General features: G+C 35.0%; 1 protein-coding gene across 1 annotated transcript; it reads right to left on the reverse strand.

The window, feature by feature from the left end:
• Positions 1-15,585: 15,585 nt before the first annotated feature.
• On the reverse strand, positions 15,586-19,436 carry LOC143634510 (ras-related protein RABE1c-like). Its single transcript, XM_077102566.1, has 8 exons — positions 19,285-19,436; positions 16,925-16,997; positions 16,746-16,846; positions 16,589-16,654; positions 16,419-16,516; positions 16,261-16,323; positions 16,077-16,169; positions 15,586-15,802 (listed from the first exon to the last, which is right to left on the reverse strand). Exons 1-8 carry the CDS (start codon positions 19,355-19,357, stop codon positions 15,719-15,721), a joined length of 651 nt encoding a protein of 216 aa, XP_076958681.1. The 5' UTR covers positions 19,358-19,436; the 3' UTR covers positions 15,586-15,718.
• Between the last annotated feature and the right edge of the window lie 1,845 nt (positions 19,437-21,281).

The raw sequence follows: 21,281 nt of genomic DNA on the forward strand, positions 1-21,281 counted from the left end.
TAATCACTGTAATGTATTTAAAATAATTTAAAAATATATTTGAAAATATATAGACCATCTGCCATGAGTTTTTGATGTGTTGTAAAACACACTTACTTTCCTTATCATTTTATCATAATTTAAATACTTTATTAGTTTAATATTAAGTTTTATGGCTTGTTTATGCTTATTTTTACAAAGATTGAATGTTTACTTGTAGGTTATGAAAGTTGATGGAAAAAGTGTAAAATTTGAAGACTTTAGGAGCTTATTTGGTCAAGTTTTAAATCTACAAGTCAAGGCCCGACCCAAGCCCACAAGTTCAAGCCTTACATGCCATATTATATTAATTAAAAAAATAAGAAAACCCTAATTTGGAGCCTAAGTCCGATCGCAATCAGCAAAAAAAAAAGAACAAAAGTGATGGTGAAGTTTTGGTCGGCAAGAGGGAATTGTGGGTTGTTTCCTTTAAGGATACACACACAAATATATTGAATTTGTGGATGGTATTGCATATCACGTAAGTAACATCAACAAATCAAGAAAAAACCTTAAAAACCCTTTGTTGTTTATTTCCGATCGGCAATTCAGCAAAGGAGGTTTTAAAAAAAGGGTTTTTGAAGCTAAGGTAAAAAGAGGCAGCCAAGGAGAGTTGTATACAGTAGTTAGGCATCATCTACATTCATAAACTCAGCCCCAAATCGATAGTAAACTCTTATAAACTTTGTCTTTTGTTCAAGAACCCTAACTAGTTAAACTTGATCTTTTATGTCGGATTGTTTTGCAAGTAATTTGAAGTTTGACTTGTATTTGATTGTTCTTGGTCATTGAATGAGTTTACTTATGTTTAAGTTGATGTTTATGATGTTTATCTTAACTATATGCTGCTGTCCAAAATCAATGTTAGGCTAAACTAGTTAGTTCTACCTAGTTTAAATGATTATTGTTAGGTTTTAGTAAGTAGTTTGGATTGTTGATGATCATGGCTTGTATTGTTAATGTAAAGTTTGTTTTAACATTGAATTAGGTTGTGTTTAGTGGCTGTGAATTTGTTAACTACACTCATATACCTCTTGCTTTGATTAATTGAATAAGTTTGATTGATTGTTGCTTGTTAGAACTCTTTACTTGGTGTTAGGGTTTGTTTGCCGTAAGTACCAACGTAGGGTTTAAGTGAGTGTATTAATTGAATATAATCAGTGGGTAGACACCTTCTTAGAGACCGAGAGGTGATAGGAAGTAAACTCGTCTCATAGCTTTTACTTGTTAGGATTAAGATCGCGCGAGAGCGGGTTCGGTTCTTATCGGGTTTGGGCTTGTGAGCGATTAATTGACCTAGTTTAGATTGAAATAAATTGTTCCTCTATCCTTGGTTGCATAGTATTCGTCTCCATTAGGGTAGTGTTTCGGTGAGACCGAGAGGAGAGTCGGCATTAGAGCACTTTAACAATTCGTTACCCGGTTTTGTTCTTAAAATCAACTAAGTGTATGTTAGGGTTTGTTAGTGAGACCGAGAGGTAATCTAGCTTTCTTGAGTCAACCTTAGTTGTGTCATCCTTAGGAACCGGTGTCGTGAGATTCTACAATCCAATAGCTTACTTTACCTTCAATAGGATTCTTACCTAGGTAGACGTTTTCCCATTGATAAATCTTATTTTAACAGTTTCGTCTAGTTTTCTTAATTTAAATCTTTTAAGTTAAAGTAAGTTAGGTTAAATAGTTAATAATATAAAAATCATTTAAAAAAATATATTATTCTCAGGTGAGTCTTATTAGGGTTAAGTATTAGATACGTTTTTCCAAGTGTCCTTGTGTTCGATACTCGGACTTCCTTAGTGTTATACTATTAGTGATCGGTACACTTGCCGGTTTTGTGTGGCTTCTTTAGGATTTTCGTTTAATAAATTTAAAGCTTAGTTGTGAGAGCATCATTATACACACATCAGTTTTATAGGTTTTACAAATTATCATGACAGTGTCGGAAAAACAGTTGTCTCGCGTAAATGTGACTCGTACAAACACTCAAATATCTCACCTTGCAAGTTTACAATTAAAGAACACCTCTGGGTATTAAGCATCTAGGATAAACACAATGTAGTATATCTAGATTAGTATAAAACTAACAATCATAACGATAATCACGAGATTAGAAACTTTACACGATGGCACAATGTCTTACCTTAATAGGCAGAGCTTTTGGATTCGCGTATATAAGTTTCTTGTCGATCGGATAGGATGTCGCTACGACACTCGGGTATTATGCCACCTTTCTTAAGAAAATTCAGAGAGAAAAAGAATTTTTACGAGCTTAGAAATAGTTATATATTTTAGGGTGATATAAAAGATTGAAAAAAAAGGAAAAAAAAGTATGGTTTGAAAGTTTGTTATGTATTGTATTATCCAAAGTTGTTCAAGACAAGCAAAATGCTTATGAAGAAAGTTATGTGTTGTAAAATGCCAAATGAGCATTGTTTAAAGTTTGAAAAAGAGGCCAATGATGCACATACTAGACGGGACTTAGATTTTACGTGTTACCTTGGGGATGGTGACTCTGAGGATACACTATTGGGACTCGAAGGTTCTTAGTCAATAAATATGAAATTAGGAATTTATAGGACAAAGTCCAATAATATTTAGGAATAGCTCGTACGACCTCCACATGACCATTCATCCATCCAAATTTCACCGAGTGCATCTAATTAGTACTATCAACGAGTCCTTGGCTTATGGTGATTTTTCGAACCAGTTTGTTTCGACTCTAGTTCTTCTAGCTCTCTTTGTCTGAGATGGGGTAGGTGTAGCCTTAATTTTTGAACCTAAAATGTTTAACGCAAAAGGGGGGCTTGATTGGCTGGTGGCTGGGTTTAATTGGAGAACAATATCGGCAATCGTGGTCAATATGTCAGGCTGTTTCTTGTGCTTTGAAAATTATAATAATCAGATAGTTTGTTGTTTTTCACTTGGTTATGATCCTGTGTAGATTACTTTTTCAGGGACGAAAAACACTTAAGTGTGGGGATGTTTGATGTGTTGTAAAACACACTTACTTTCCTTATCGTTTTATCATGATTTAAATACTTTATTAGTTTAATTATTAAGTATTATGGCTTGTTTATGCTTATTTTTACAAAGATTGAATGTTTACTTGTAGGTTATGAAAGTTGATGGATAAAGAGTAAAATTTGAAGACTATAGGAGCTTATTTGGTTAAGTTTTAAATCTACAAGTCAAGGCTCGACCCAAGCCCACAAGTTCAAGCCTTACATGCCATATTATATTAATTAAAAAAATAAGAAAACCCTAACTTGGATCCTAAGTCCGATCGCAATCAGCAAAAAAAAAGAACAAAAGTGGTGGTGAAGTTTTGGTCGGCAAGAGGGAATTGTGGGCTGTTTCCTTTAAGGAAGCACACACAAATATATTGAGTTTGTGGATGGTATTGCATATCACGTAAGTAACATCAACAAATCAAGAAAAAACCTTAAAAACCCTTTGTTGTTTATTTTCGATCGGCAATTCGGCAAAGGAGGTTTAAAAAAGGGTTTTTGAAGCTAAGGAAAAAGGAGGCAGCCAAGGAGAGTTGTATACAGTAGTTAGGCATCATCTACATTCATAAACTCAGCCACAAATCGATCGTAAACTCTTACAAACTTTGTCTTTTGTTCAAGAACCCTAACTAGTTAAACTTGATCTTTTATGTCGGATTATTTTGCAAGTAATTTGAAGTTTGACTCATATTTGATTGTTCTTGATCATTGAATGAGTTTACTTATGTTTAAGTTGATGTTTATGATGTTTGTCCTAACTATATGCTGCTGTCCAAAATCAATGTTAGGCTAAACTAGTTAGTTCTACCTAGGTTAGATGATTATTCTTAGGTTTTAGTAAGTAGTTTGGATTGTTGATGATCATGGCTTGAATTGTTAATGTAAATTTTGTTTTAACATTGAATTAGGTTGTGTTTAATGGCTGTGAATTTGTTAATTACACTCATATACCTCTTGCTTTGATTAATTGAATAAGTTTTAATTGATCGTTGCTTGTTAGAAATCTTTACTTGGTGTTTAAGGTTTGTTTGCGGGAAGTAACCGTAGGGTTTAAGTGAGTGTATTAATTGAATATAATCAGCGGGTAGACACCTTCTTATAGACCGAGAGGTGATAGGAAGTAAACTCGTCTTATAGCTTTTACTTGTTAGGATTAGGATCGCGCGAGAGCGGGTTCGGTTCTTGTCGGGTTTGGGCTTGTGAGCAATTAGTTGACCTAGTTTAAGTTGAAATAAATTATTTCTCTATCCTTGGTTGCGTAGTATTCGTCTCCATTAGGGTAGTGTGTCGGTGAGACCGAGAGGAGAGTCGGCATTAGAACACTTTAACAATTCGTTACCCGGTTTTGTTCTTAAAATCAACTAAGTGTAGGTTAGAGTTTGTTAGTGAGACCGAGAGGTAATCTAGCTTTCTTGAGTCAACCTTAGTTGTGTCATCCTTAGGAACCGGTGTCGTGATATTCTACAATCCAATAGCTTACTTTACCTTCAATAGGATTCTTACCTAGGTAGACGTTTTCCCATTGATAAATCTTATTTTTATAGTTTTGTCTAGTTTTCTTAATTTAAATCTTTTAAGTTAAAGTAAGTTAGGTTAAATAGTTAATAATATAAAAATTATTTAAAAAACATATATTATTCTTAAGTGAGTCTTATTAGGGTTAAGTATTAGATACGTTTTCCAAGTGTCCTTGTGTTCGATACTCGGACTTCCTTAGTGTTATACTATTAGTGATCGGTACACTTGCCGGTTTTGTGTGGCTTCTTTAGGATTTTCTTTTAATAAATTTAAAGCTTAGTTGTGAGAGCATCATTATACACACATCAGTTTTATAGGTTTTGAAATTATCATGACAGTGTCGGAAAAACAGTTGTCTCGCGTAAATGTGAGTGGTACAAAAACTCAAACATCTCACCTTGTAAGTTTACAATTAAAGAACACCTCCGGGTATTAAGCACCTAGGATAAACACAATTTAGTATATCTAGATTAGTATAAAACCAACAAGCATAACGATAATCACGAGATTAGAAACTTTACACGATGGCACAATGTCTTACCTTAATAGGCAGAGCTTTTGGATTCGCGTATATAAGTTTCTTTTCGATCGGATAGGATATCGCTACGACACTCGGGTATTATGCCACTTTTCTTAAGAAAATTCAGAGAGAAAAAGAAGTTTTGGACGAAGAAGAATGTGTCTCGTTTCCTCCCTATTTATAGGAATATTTGGAGCCCATCGCGATACGCAATGGCCATAAACAATGGCGTCGAGTATCGCGAAGAATCTCATAGCTTAGCCGAGTCAGACCTAGGCATGCTACGCGGCACGCCACGTAGCATGCGACGTGTCCCGTCTGCGTAACCTCGCCGTGACTTTTCTAGATAACTTTACACGTCATCGCGTAACGCGATGAGGCTAATCTAAACCCGTCGCATATCACGATGGGTGGATTATTAAAAATGTTAATTTTCCACAATAATACTAAGGCGGCCCTTAAGCGGCTCGCGGCGATGCGAGCGTGCAAAGTGTGCCATCAAAGCGCCACATTGCGCCCATCGCACTTCACCAGAGCCCGAGCCCGTGCCCGTGCGCATGCGCGTTTGGGTGCTTAGCACCCTCCGCTAGGACCACTGGGTGTGATTTGTCTTATAATAATATTAACATATGAGTTTTCTTTCTTGTAAAGAACTCACTAGTTTTATAATCTAGCGATGTGGGACAAGAACTTACACTCCTATTTATACCATGGTGGAAGCCTCTCCTTTTCTTTCCTCCACCAATGTGGGATGGAATTTTCTTCATTTTATTTCTTTACTTTTATTTTGTGGTTTATTATAGTCTCTCCTCCTTAATTTGAATCTCGTCCTCAAGATTTACTTGGATTAAATGTGGGTACTTCCGTTTCATTTCTGATTCCAATTCCCAAGTATATTCTGGCCCACGTTTTGAATCCCACTTCACTTTGACCAGAACTATTCTTTTATGCTTGAGATTCTTGACCTTTCTATCTTCAATTTGTAACGATTTCTCAACGAATTTCAACTTTTCATTTACCTTTATATCTTGAAGGGGTACTTCTAGTGTTTTATCAGCTAAGTATTTCCTTAAGTTTCTTACATGAAATACATCATGTATACCTAACATTTCCTCTGGTAATTCTAGCTAATAGGATACTAGTCCAATTCGTTTGATAATTTGCAATGGTCCAACAAATCGTGGACTTAACTTTCCTCTCTTACCGAATCGGATTACTCCATTCCATGGAGATACTTTCAGTAGCACCCTGTCTCCAACTTGAAATTCCAATGGTTTGCGTCGATGATCATCATAACTTTTGTGACAATCTCGTGCGGTCTTTAATCTCTCCTTAACTTGATTTATCTTATCAGTACTTTCTTGTATGATTTCAGGACCTGATAATTGTTTTCCTCCTATTTCTGCCCAACATACTGGATTTCTGCACCTTCGTCCATAAAGGGCTTCAAATGGGGCAGCATTAATACTTGTTTAATAACTGTTATTATAGGAAAATTCTATTAGTGGTAAATGGCCATCCCAATTTCCACCAAAATCTATTACACATGCTCTTAGCATGTCTTCCAATGTTTGTATGGTCCTTTCACTTTAACCATCAGTCTGTGGATGGTATGTTGTGCTCAAGTTTAATTTTGTTCCCATAGCTACTTGGAAACTTTTCCAAAAATGAGAATTAAAACGGCTATCCCGATCCGATACAATGGATAATGGAACTCCATGTAATGAGACACTTTGTCTACATACAGCTTAGCTAATTGTTCCATTTTGAAAGTTTCCTTCATTGGTATAAAATGAGCTGATTGTTAATCTATCCACGATCACCCAGATTGTGTCATTACCTCTTCTTGTGGTAGGTAATTTGGTAACAAGATCCATTGTTAGAAATTCTCATTTCCGTTCTGGCATTTCTAATTGTTGAAGTAATCATGATGGCTTTTGATGTTCTACTTTAACTTGTAAAAAATTTAAGCATTTTGAAACATAACTAGTTATGTCCTTTTTCATTCCTATCCACCAATAGATTTTCTTCAAGTCTTTATACATTTTATCTCTTCCAGGATGCATTGTGTATTTGGAATTATGGGATTCTTCGAGAATCTTTTCTTGCAATCCTTCTATATTTGGTATCCAGATCTTGTTCCCCATTCGGAGAATTTCATCATTTCCTTTGACAAGTAGATCAATTGTAACATTTCTTTTCTCATCAGCAATATTATTTTCTTTTATTGCTTGTTTCTGAGCATTCTTTACTTCATCAATTAAATTGATTTGAAGTTCTAAACTTAAAGCTCACACTCTTTTAGGTTTCTCATGCTCTTTTCTGCTTAATGCATCGGCTACTATATTAGCCTTACCTTCACGATATTGGATTTCACAATCATAGTCGCTAAGAATTTCCATCGAGCGTCTTTGTCTCATGTTAAGCTCCCTTTGTCCAAAAATATATTTTAAACTTTTATGATCTGTGAATATAGTAAACTTACTACCATATAGATAATGTCTCCAGATCTTTAGGGCAAAAATTATTTCTCTCAATTCTAAGTCATGTGTTGTGTTATTCTCTTCATGCTTCTTTAGTTGCCTAGATGCGTAAGCAATAACTTTTTCACGTTGCATTAGTACACATCCCAGTCCTGATTTAGAAGCATCACAACAAACTATGAAATCTTCATATCCTTCTGGTAGTGCAAGTATTAGGGCATTTGTTAACTTTTGCTTCAAAGTTACAAAAGCTTCTTCTTGCTTAGGTCCCTATTCAAACTTGACATTCTTACACGTTAACTTGGTTAATAGAACTGCTACTCGGGAAAAAATTTTGAATGAAGCGTCTATAATATCCCGCTAATCCTAAGAAACTTTGAATTTCTGTATGAGTTTTAGGATTTCCCAATTAGTAATAGCTTCTATTTTAGCAGGATCCACGTGAATACCTTCATGGTTAATCAAGTTTCCTAGAAACTGTACTTCTTGTAACCAAAATTCACACTTTGAGAATTTAGCGTAAAGCTTCTCTTTTCTCAATAGTGTCAAAAGTGTATGAAGATGTTTGACATGATCTTCACTGGCTTTGGAATAAATAAGTATATCGTCTATAAAAATGATTACAAATTTATCCAAATATGGTTTACATATTCCATTCATCATATCCATGAATGCAGCTGGTGCATTGGTTAAACCAAACGGCGTGATTGTAAACTCATAATGACCATATCTTGTTCTAAAAGATGTTTTAGGAATATCTTCTTCTTGCACTTTTAATTGATGGTATCCTGAGCGTAAATCGATTTTAGAAAAATATCGAGCTCCTTGAAGTTGATCGAATAAATCATCAATTCTCGGTAAGGGATACCGATTCTTAATTGTGACTTTATTCAATTCTCTATAATCGATTCACATACACGTCGACCCATCTTTCTTTTTGACAAACAACACTGGTGCTCCCCATGGTGATGAGCTAGGTCGTATAAAAACTTTTTCTAGCAATTCATCTAATTGCTTCTTTAATTCTAACATCTCTATTGGCGCTAATCTATATGGTGCTTTAGAAACTGGCACTATTCCCGGTATTATATGGATTCTAAATTCAATTTCACAATCAGGCGTTTGTCCAGGTAAATCTTCTGGAAAGACATCAGATTATTCTGATACTACCGGAATTTCTTTTAGCTCTTTTTCTTTGGCGCTAATGATTACATAAATCATATATGTTATGCCTTGTTTCCTTAGATAGCTTGCCACCTTCATTACTGATATGAACTTTCTAGGCTTGAGCATTTTATCTCCTTGAATGGTAATGATTTTTCCCATTGGCGTACGGATTTCAATAGAATTTGTATTACATAGGATTCGAGCATGATTGGCTGCTAACCAGTCCATTCCTGATATGACATCGAATCCAGCCAGATTCATTGGGAATAAATTTGCTCTAAACTTATGGCCTAGTAAGTTGATGTTTTCTTCTTGAAGTACTTCATGAATATGAATGGAATTTCCATCGGCCATTTCTACCGTGCAGACTTGATTAAGTTTGGTTAATGGTTGATTTAGGGCTTAGCAAAACTCCATGTTTATAAAACTTTGATTTGCTCCGGAATCAAACAATACTTTAGCGTAAACATTATTGATAAGGATCGTACCCGCAATGACATCTGGAATCATTGCTGCTTCTTATGCATTAAGCTGAAAAGCTCATGCATTCTTCTTAGGTCCATATGTGTTATTTGCTTTGTTGTCAGGCACTTTTATCAGCTTTGGACATTCTGGACGGATGTGGCCAGGTTCTCCACAGTTTAGCAAACACGGCTTCCTTTTCTCCTACATTCTTCATCTGTATGCCCAGCCATTTTGCAATAATTGCAATACTTAGTTTTCTTAAAGGCACATCTCCCTGAATGCCTCTTTCTGTAAATTTTACAGAAAGGATGAGCGTAAGATTGCCCTGTTCCTTTCTTCCGAAATTCTTGGATAAACTTCTGGGCTAGATCTTTCTTTTTATTTTCTTCCTGAGTTCGGATTAATCCGTATGTCATGGTATTAGCTAGCTCAACTGTTCTTCAATAGTCTGAGGTCTAGCTGACTTTACCAGATCGCAGATTTCACTTACTAATCCCCAAATATAACGAGAAATTAGTACTGATTCTAGCGAAGCCAAAGCCGGTACCATTCTCGCATATTTGAAGAATTTTGTCGTATACTCACGACACTTCACACCTTCCATCTTGTGGTTTAAGAACATAGTAGCAATCTTTTCTCTTTCATGAGGAAGACAAAATTTCCTTTCTACTATTTCTTTAAATCTTCTCATGTCATAATATAGACTATGTGACTTCCCTTTGACTGGAGGACTGTGTTCCACCATTCCATTGCTTCATTAATGAAGAGGTTAGAATCATATATTATTTTATCTTCTTCAGCACATTTACTAATTCTTATGATGGCTTCTGTATTTTCTAACCAGCGTAGTGCTGATATAGGTCCTTCATTTCCAGATAATTCGGTTGGTTTACAGGCTAAGATTGTAAGTACAACCGTGAACTTTTGACTTTTTGGGTAATGGGTTGCTATTTCCTCCATTCACATTATGACTAGCCTCAGTGTTAGACTTTCGTTTATTACTCTCGGTCTTATGCCTAATTACAAAAACGGGTTTCTTAATAGCATCAGCGATTAAAGGAATTGCTTCAGTGATTTTCTGAGCTATCATATTTTCAATAGCATTTATATTCAGACGATTTTCTTGATTATGAATTTCATGATTATGCTCATTTCTGTGATTGTGCTCGTTTACGTGATTGTGTTCATTTTCGTGATTGTGCTCGTTTTCGTGATTGTGCTCGTTCGACATCTGAATTACATACAAGAAAGAAATTATTAATATCGTTAAATAATTAGGTAAGCAAGATATTAATAAACATAAATAACACATAGGCACATAATATGTCAAAATCGTCGATCTTTGCGACATTTACTCTTTATATATATATATATATATATATATTCATCACTATAATTTACACTTATATGTATGTGTCATTACACACTTATATGTATGTGTCATTACACACTTTTCTTACATACGCACTTTTTTTACACCAAAGAAATTACGATAATTAACATATAAATATTATATATATGGTTTATATATATGGTTCTCGGTCATAGTATTTCCAGGTTAGGTTCTCCCCCATATTTCTCAGTCTATTCCCGGTATCTATCAATTCTTTCCCGTAGTGACGGAGCTGTGTCGTCATTTCCAGTGTCATATTGGGGTAGTTTGAGGTTTCAGCCTGGAATGGTGCATATGGGTTTGTCATTGTTTGATACTGCCAGTCATTCGTCCATCATTCTTCTAACTGGGCTTGGTTGATAACGTCATCAAGGAGGAGTGTACTATTCGGGTTTTGGGATGACATGTTAAGGTTGTTGGACCTTGCTGCACCTATATCATTGAATATTGGCTGAAAAATTTCACACTCATCTAGGCATCTGCCTAGTCGCTCCTGCATTGGTATTGTTGAAGGAGGTTGTGGTTGAATTGGTTGTGGCTGAGTTGGTTGTGGCTGAGTTGGTTGTGGCTGAATTGGTTGTGGTTCAAGTTGTGGTGGTGGTTGTGTGGCTATGGTTCTTCCTTTCTCACATTTTCTCAGCCCTCTTTGCTAGTCTTTGAGCCTTCTCCTTCTTTTGGGCTTTGGTTTCTCTACAGGTTGTTCCATGGGTTGTGCTTGAAAAATCATGGGTTCTGGGTGTTGTTCACTGGATTCTCCTTGTTTCATATCCGTAATGTTAACGGATATGTTTCCAAATGCTTCTACGAGCTCACTCATGTTGTTAAGCAAAAACAATAAAAAATGAACTCCAAAAGAAAACAGTATTTATTTTCACGTATGGTTAGAATCTTATCTGTATGGTTAACATATAGGTTAATGTATGTATTTCCTAAGTCTTAATTTTAAGATTAGGTATTATTAAAATAGTCATATTGCTTAAACCAGTGGCTCTAATACCACTTCAGTTGTCACAGCCCCCGACCCCTATACCTTGGGAGGGAAGCCGTGAACATTGATTGGTGGTATCGGTGTTTATTAAATTATTTTGCAGCGGAATATTTTATCAGAACCGTAGTTAGGAAAAATGATCAAAGTTATAAAAACACCATGATTATTATTATAAACTGGAAAATTTAATCAATTTTGATACAAACATAAACTTTATAGGGATAAACCCTAATTTACAAAACACGTTTCTTTATTCTTGTGACAAGCCGCTTATTTAATCTGCAAGCCCGCAGGCATCATTCCTTTGTCTCTAACAAGTCACCTGAAACATGTTTAAAATATTTGATCAGCAAGAAATATTGATGAGTACATTCATTTGTAAATGACACATTTTACATTTACAGCATTAAGATGTTTTTACATCTGTCTGCTTATAAATTACCGAAAGGTACTTGTCACTCGACCGTATCTATGAATGTGGTCATATTACTTATTGGCTAACACTTGTCCAATAAGTAACGTGTAATATCCCAGTAAGCAAGCCTTGTATACAAAACCCCACAATACCAGTAGTAACCATCCCGTAAGTCTACAAAGACTTAATCACTGTAATGTATTTATGATACTTTAAAAATAGATTTGAAAATATATAGACCATCTGCCATGAGTTTTATAGGCTTTGAAATTATCATGACATTGTCGGAAAAACAGTTGTCTCACGTAAATGTGAGTGGTACAAAAACTCGAACGTCTCACCTTGCAAGTTTACAATTAAAGAACACCTCTGGGTATTAAGCACCTAGGATAAACACAATGTAATATATCTAGATTGGTATAAAACCAACAATCATAACGATAATCACGAGATTAGAAACTATACATGATGGCACAATGTCTTACCTTAATAGGCAGAGCTTTTGGATTCGCGTATATAAGTTTCTTTTCGATCCGATAGGATATCGCTACGACACTCGGGTATTATACCACCTTTCTTAAGAAAATTCAAAGAGAAAAAGAAGTTTTGGATGAAGAAGAATGTGTCCCGTTTCCTCCCTGTTTATAGGAATTTTTGGAGCCATTTGTTTATGGCCATCGCGTATCGCGATGGGTGGATTATTAAAAATCTTAATTTTCCACAAAAATACTAAGGCGGCCCTTAAGCGGCTCGCGGCGATGTGAGTGTGCGAAGTGCAAAGTGCGCCATCAAAGCACCACATTGCGCCCATCACACTTTGCCCGAGCCCGTGCGCGTTCGGGTGCATCGCACCCTATGCTAGGACCACTGGGTGTGATTTGTCTTATAAGAATATTAACATATGAGTTTTCTTTCGTATAAAGAACTCACTAGTTTTATAATCTAGCGTTGTGGGACAAGAATTTACACTCATATTTATACCATGGTGGAAGTCTCTCCTTTTCTTTCCTCCACCAATGTGGGATGGAATTTTCTTCATTTTATTTCTTTACTTTTATTTTGTGGTTTGTTATAGTAATTCACATCATAACGTATTGATCTATCACCTGCAATATATCATGAACCAAATACATAAGTATAAACTAAAATCAATCTCGTACTGGTTTCTCAAGGATGTATAGGCCCACGTATATTCTCTTGGATTCTTTTCAAAAATGAGGGGTTTTGTTCTATTATTTTTGTTTTTGATGGCCCAGTAATGAGTTTTCCAAGAGAGCATGTTGCACATGATAAATCTTGTGACAGCGATATCTTTAAATTTCTAAAGGGTGTGTGTTTGCACTTTTAATTATTCGCCCCATCATTATACTACCAGGGTGACCTAGTCGATCATGCCATATGATGAACGTATGTTTGTCTTGTAACTTCTAGTTACTCACCATGTATGATTCAATAGAATTAATATTAATCAGTACAATATAATCCAAAAGACAGAGCTTTCAATTTTCTATGACAGTTTTATGACCGTTTTTATTTGAGGTAATTTGCTGGTATTCGGTATTATTTTCGGATATTGTTTCAAGGTGGTAACCGTTTTCTCAAATATATTTAAAACTAATCAAATGACGTTTAGATTTACTAGAGTATAATGCATTATTGATGATTAATCTATTACCCATAGGTAACATTATGCAAGCTCTTCTGGAGCCTTCAATAAGGTTACTCACACCTGAAATTGTGCCAACAAAATATTTCTTCAGGAGATAACTCAAAGAAAAATTTCTTCTGTTTGAGGATGGTGTTGGTTGTACCACTATCTACCATACATTCATCACCAATAACTTTATTGGAAGTTCTCAACATATTTGTTCTAGATCGCTGCTGAATCAAGATTGGAAGTAGAAATCCAAATGTAATTATAAAGAGCTAGGGTGTTGATAACATGATAAGAAACAAGAGGTTGTAGAGAGAATTTTTATATATTGATCATTGACATGTTTACATTATATAGGGACAACAAGATGAAACTTATAAATTGTAGTAAATGCATGGTCAATGTAATCATCAATTGTAATAAACATCTTGGTCAAGGTAATCATTAATGGTAGTATACACCTAATAAAATGGAGTTAAAGGTGGTAATAAGATGTTTCATAACAAGGGTAATGTTTTTAAGAAAACAGTTTGAAATTGAAAATCATGAGAATCAATGTGTACCACTCACTATCTTTAAGTATATTTTATTTTTTATTTGGAAATTTGGATTTAAATAATTCCATGAGAGTCAAGCTGTATCATAATATACAGTTCGAAAAAAAAAACTGTATTATAATATAATGTAGGTGTATTTGTGTACAAACTTACACTATATTATATTATAATACATATAAAATGAATAAAAAAAGTAGTTTACAAAAAAAAATATAAGAGTATAAGTAATTAAAAGTGTTAAAATACATTTTACAATCCTATAAGACATACGACAATTATCTTTTTATTTAAAGTTCAAAGCATAACTATATATGATATGTTGTTCGAATTTAGATTATTTAGGTTGATTAACTCCGTCTTCGAGATTCATAACTGTGAAATTGATTTGACAAAACGAAATCAAAATTGAATTAGGAAGTATACTTGAAATTCGAATTTAGTTTGATTTTTTTTCTTTTTTTGAGTTTTTTTAGATCTGATTTAAAGAATTAACACTTGTAATGCTTATTTTTTTCTTAAAAGGGAGAATTCCATATTACATCTATAGAAAATTTAACGAAAAGAAATATGAAACATTAAGTTCGTATTTTGGAGACAACAAAGCCATGTTATAGTCTATATTTATGTGATGGGGCTTATGGCACAACCAAACAAGTGCTACTTTGAAATTTAGCAAAACGTCAAATAATACAAAAAAACCAACATATTTTATAGTTTTGCTTATAAAATTCCCTCAATACATGTGAAATACTAAGAATGCATGAGGAAACCATATTACTACCATTATTAATAATACTAACTGGATACTAGGAACGCCATAACACTAAATAATTAACAAATATAAGTTGTGAATGATATTGTTTTGTCAAATAAACATACGTGGATGACGACATTTAACTCAATAACTATAAAACTTAACATGTGGATCTTATCACGGTGTAATTTCACAATGAAAAACACATATAAGAATGAAACACAAATCGGTGATATCAAACACAATAAATTGCGATATAAGTTCATTCTAGCGGTTCGATTTCAAGTTTATTTATTGATTTATTTTCCAATTGCATACCTCGTGTTGATTTCAAGTCTCTTCTTTCTTTTCGATTATGCTTCGTGTCGTGCATCTTTTCAGTTTACTTTGTTGGTGTGATATGTTCTGATCGTTCCTATCCTTCCCTCTATTATTTTCTTTTAAAAAAAACAGAAAAGCCACTAAGTGAAATAACCAGTTCAACAGGTGGCAAATCTCTTTTTTTTTTAAAAAAAATCACATTTACGTTCAAATTTAACAAATAGAATGACTTTTATATGCAAAAGTTGAGTTGATAGACTTTTATAAGCAAAACCATAAAATAAAAACAGAGGTATGACCTCCACAATAATAGTGTAGTTACAAAGATACACAACCATGACCTCCACAATAATAGTGTAGTTACAATAACTGTTACTTCCATTGTCACTGCTACAAGCTATTCCACAAACAAATCCAAACATCAAACAAAACATAAAATATATGCATCGCCATCAGTTTAAGAACCGCAGCAAGCCGATTTCTGTGCAGGTTCACCGCTCCCGCCAGCTGCATCTGGTTGATTAATTTTAATTGTAGATGGCTGCAATGATTCAGAGTGTTATGTTTTATCATTACCAGGAGGGAAATTACATACTATAGCTTAAAAACAAAGTCATATGAGCGGAAAGGTCAGGTGGACCCAATGTGTATCTCCAATCCATAAAACTAGGCGTGTAAACGAGCCAAGTTGAAACAAGCTCGAGCCTAAAAATAAGCTTGCTTGATAAGCAAGCTCAAGCTCAAGTAGGCATCTGATCTATTATATATATAACTTTTACAAAATATAGACATAACAATTATTAATGACACCATACCTCAGCCTTAGTGTCGGTCTCTGAAAGCCTTTGCTTGATATCCTTTGCTATCGAAAAGAAAACTTCTTCAACGTTTAGGTTTGTTTTTGCACTCTGCCACCAACATACATAAATCATACAAGATTTCCTTTAAATCGTCTCATTTAAGTAACTAGAACATTAATATGTATGTGGGTTTACTTACAGTTTCAAAAAACTTAATCCCATATTCATCAGCAAGTGCTTGCCCCTTTGCGGTTGGTACAGCCTACAGTAAAATGTGATAAAAAGTTTTTTATCTTTTAGTTTTCTTGGCAGATAAAAATCTTATTCACATCATAAAAAAGCACAAATATGAAATACCCTTTTGCTTTCATCCATATCAGCCTTGTTCCCAACCAGGATCTTGTTAACATTATCAGAAGCATGTTGTTCAATGTTGCGAATCCAGTTTCTTATGTCTTATCAGAAAGCAAGATGAAATACATAAGTGGCACTTTCGTAATATTAGGGTTGAGGGGAGGAAACCTTACTGTTGAAAGATGATTCATCTGTAACATCATACACCAGTAAAATGCCCATAGCTCCCCTGTAGTAAGCTGAAGTTTGGAGGGTAAAAGTGTAAATTACATGGCATTATGATAAGAAATAAGCAAAAAAACAACTAAAAAGAACATTTAGAAACTTTACCGGTTGTGATTGTTCGGAACCGTTCCTGACCAGCTGTATCCCAGATTTGGAGTTTGATCCGCTTGCCATCAAGTTCAATGGTTCTTATCTTAAAATCAATACTGTATCACAAGCTTAGTATATAAATTGTTACAAAAAATAAATCAACTGTTCGTGTAGTAGTTATGAAGTTAACTCACCCAATGGTAGTGATAAAACTAGTAGTGAAAGAACCATCAGAAAAACGCAAAAGAAGGCAACTCTTCCCGACACCTGCCAATGAAGGAAAGAAATGGAAATATTCACATGTGACGCGAATTACTAAGCTCAGGTGTTTATATTATCATGCAGAGTCACATCAAAGCTACAAAAATTTGTTCCAAAAAATGAAGAATAAGAGTGACTATAACAATTTTCCCAATGTTCTCAGAAGTCAGATGGTAGAATACAGTTCATATGAAGCATATTATAGAATTTATGTATAAAATAGGCATGAAAAACGATATCAGGGAATTATGGCAAAATTAACAAAACTCTAGTACAAATTGCTATAATAAAAAATGGACTCCATTTACTACAGGTTGAAATCATTCTTACTTTCCACATGTAGTTAGGATTGTTTGTAATTTTGTATCAAGTACATGTGATGGTTGGTAACTTGGTATTATATTGATAAATAAATGGCTTGGTATTATATTGATAAAAAATAAATGGTGTGTCCACATACTTTATAGATCCTGTTGGGGTAAGTGTAAAAAAAAGATAGAAGCTTGTCAACAAAAACAATCTTTATTATAGTGGGGTCCTTGATCTACATTTTATAAGAAAATAATGAAAAAAATAAAAAGAAAATAAATCCTTCATCAGGATACATAATTGCAAGAAAAGGAAAGGATAAGTGAGAAAAGGACAGACATTAAAAAAATTCTAAAAATAACAAATTATGAAATATACCAATTATAGATCTCAACTGTTTTTCACCATCAACAATCATTAACAGTTGAAAGTTACCACCTTGATGAACAGAATGTTAACATCTCAACCGTTATTGTTTGTTGATGGTAAACGATTTGAACAAAACTGGAAGACAAAAAATGTGCCATTAATATGATTTTAAGATGATCAATCTGTAACTATGTATTTCCATTTTCCAAGCGTGTAACATAAAGAAATATAAAGATACGTTGCCATTTTATTTACTTTGCTTCCTATGATATGCCAAGGGGTATCAGAGCCAAAAAGAATCTTCAAACATCATGCTTACATTTACTGACAGCTCCATAAGGACCATAACCCACCGGCTTTCATGACAAACCCTAACGAACTTGCCCCCTTTATGCATTACTTCTTCATAACACTTATTTCTCCTAAGGTATCCAAACCAGTTTTATAAAAAGAGAAGAATAACATTTTCACTATGCGAACCCAAGCAATATTGAAAAATATCCCTTGCGGTATGAGAGTAAAGAAACTAGCTTTTTCCCTTGTAGTTATTGAGATAACCAAAACACTAAGAGAAAAAAAATACAGTTTATAAAGCATGTATTATACTTTCAGGTAAAATTATATTCGTTTGTTTGGTAGGACTAACATGGACAACTCAGGTAACTATCATCAATGCAATTATTTGGTTGTTATTAGCTTCATTGCTTAGGTGTATTATTTAGAATAACATTATTGTTTTCTTAATCTAGTATGTCCAAGATTCCACAATGTATAAAGTCTTACAATATATTGATGTTATCTATCAAATTTATCGTCATAATTAGAGAACTTTGTGACTATTTTGTGTGATTTTCATGGCCAACAACGTAATGCCCCGTCCTCTATTATAGTTATTTCCTAAACCCCTCAATTACATCTCTCGAACACATTACGCATTCGTGGGCTTTAAACTATTACTTCACACAACATCATATTAGGAGTGTTCCAACCAATTCAAAAGTTCAATGAAAGTGTCTATAGACTTAATCTGAACTTTAAATTCACGTAAAGTGCATTTTTATCATGGAAACTATTGCCCATATAATGCCTTTCATAAGCGTACGTGTTCATGACAACTGCGTCAAGCCAAACCAACAATGTTGTTATATATATTATAATAACACATCCTATAGCCTGTGTCTCTACATCTCTTGCAAAAGCAGCAACACTAGCAAGAAACTGTCGACAACGCACTCTATCTCACACACGCACATCAAGCATAACAACATACCAATTGGAAAACTAAGTTTATAGTAGAATTCCCGCCACAAACACGACATCAACAATCATCAAGCAACTGCTTTTGACCCAACAAGCTGAGTTTGCAGCTAATAAAAACACTAATGAACACAGCATTAGCATATTACACAAACAACAATTCAATGATCCAAGACATCAAACAATCCAAAGACACACACCATCTTATAAAAAAACGCACCAAATCGACCTAGATCCGTACAAATACCACATTCAAAATAGCTAAAATCATAAGCTAACCAATTTCATTAGCATACAAATTGCAACCACATAAACTATTCATATATGAAACTAAAGCGGTTAATTAAGGTAAACTTACCGCTATCGCCGATCAAAAGAAGCTTAATAAGGTAATCATAATCAGCACGTGCCCTGACAGGTGGAGCGGCCATCGTATAACAATCAAATTAAAGTCAAACAAAAAGCCCTAAAAATAGAGTGTGTAGACACTTATATCTGTTGACCAATCAAATCAAATTCACAAATTAGTAACGAAATTAGAATCAATTAATTAAATGAAAAGCATGTACGTTACTAACGGATACATACCGAATCAGAAATCAATCAGCGATCCGCCTAAATAAAGTTTGAGCTAAAGAGGGAGAGGAGTAGTATGATGACGTTGCGGTGAGCTGGTGCTTACAGTTTTCCGGTCAATGAAGGAAAAATGGGGGATGGATCGAAAGAGAGAAGAGAAGGTGTTTCCTTCCGGGGTTGACGTTAACAAGATTAGATTAGAAAGTGGACACCTGTCGGTTTTTGTTTTGTAAAGGAAACAAACCAAGTGACTCTCACCAACGCTGGCAACTTCCGACCCCACCCGAATTTAATAATATTCTTTTATAGCGACAAACTTTCCCGTATTTGGCTACTGCACTTTTTAAATTTGGATAGTCCTGATGTCCTACTCTGGCCAAACTATATTGTCAGAACCTCATCTTGATTATAAGTACCATCCCCAATCGACCCGCAGATAGCTGAAAAGTCAGTCAAATGAGAATACGGGTCTTCAGAAGCCATCCCGTGAAAATGAGGTACGATGTTGATGTATGACGGTCGGAACTTAAAATTCGGTTGTCCTGGCACTCGTTCCTGTGGGACCAACGGGGATGCTCCATCCGAAATAGCCGGTCTGAACCGACTGTTAACACCCTGAACCGGGGCCATATAATTCCTCCTAAGACCCCCGGGGTTTCCCAAACCGCCCCGATTTACCTGAATACCCCGAACTCTTTCGAGCCGTTCCGCCCGATTCACCCTATCTCGACCCCTTCCATTTCTGTTAACTGATTCAGCCCGTCTTCGATTAACTGGCTCTTCTACCTCTTCATCACCATTATCATCACCCACTTCTTCCGGCTCCACAACCTCGTTCTCGGGCTCAACCGCCCGATTTCTCCTAACCCACCGATCTACCTCATCCTCAACTTCAAAACCCCTGTTCCCATCATTATTATTTTCCCCCTCTTTTTCATCTTCTGTCGGAATACTCAGTTAAACATTATCAATATTTATCCGAACTCTGCGATTGGGGTTATTATCTGGAGCTGATGGTCGGCTTGGTCAAAGTTTAAGTTTAGGTTTCGGTTTAGGTTGTGGTTTCGATGTCGGGTTCTGGAAGCAAGAGCTGAGTTATTTTGGGCGTTTTGGTTATTTTGTTCGTTTTGGTTATTGAAATTTGGTGGGTGAGGTATGTTATCGGGGTGAAACATGGGAGTGGGTCATGATTTTGGTTCTGGTTCTGGTTCTGATTTTCGTTTTGGTTCTGGTTCTGGTTCTGATCTTCCATCTCTGAATTTATGTTCTGAACTCGGTTCTGCTAAGCTAACCTCTCGATTTCGGGCTCGTAAATTAACGGAGACTGTCGGCCCGAATGGCGGGTGCGCAAAAACCTGTTATTTGCACAACTAACACAACCCACGTAAAATAAAGAAAAATAAAATTTAAATTAAAAATTGAAAACAAAAATTAAGACCAAAATTAAAACTAAACACAAAAATCAAATAACACGAAAAACACTAAACGCACTAACTCCCCGGCAACGGCGCCATTTTGATGACAGTCGTTCAAGTCAATCAAAAACCCAATTTAAACTAAATAGTTAGAGCAAGTAGGGTATCGTATCACAAGGAGTATGTGGTCAATGTAATTCGTGTACATATTTAATATTATGAAGTAGCAGGTTTTAGTGTTGATCACACAAGCAATTGAAATGAATTTAGAGAACTAAGCAGCAAGCAAGTAAACGAGTTTTAAGCAGTTAACAAAGCAAATCACACCCGGGAATTCAAGTAAGCAACCTACATTTATCTCATG

This window comes from Bidens hawaiensis, unplaced genomic scaffold (assembly GCF_021521415.1).
Source record: "Bidens hawaiensis isolate Kalapana, Puna unplaced genomic scaffold, B.hawaiensis_p1.1 tig00007072_1, whole genome shotgun sequence".
NCBI lineage: Eukaryota > Viridiplantae > Streptophyta > Magnoliopsida > Asterales > Asteraceae > Bidens > Bidens hawaiensis.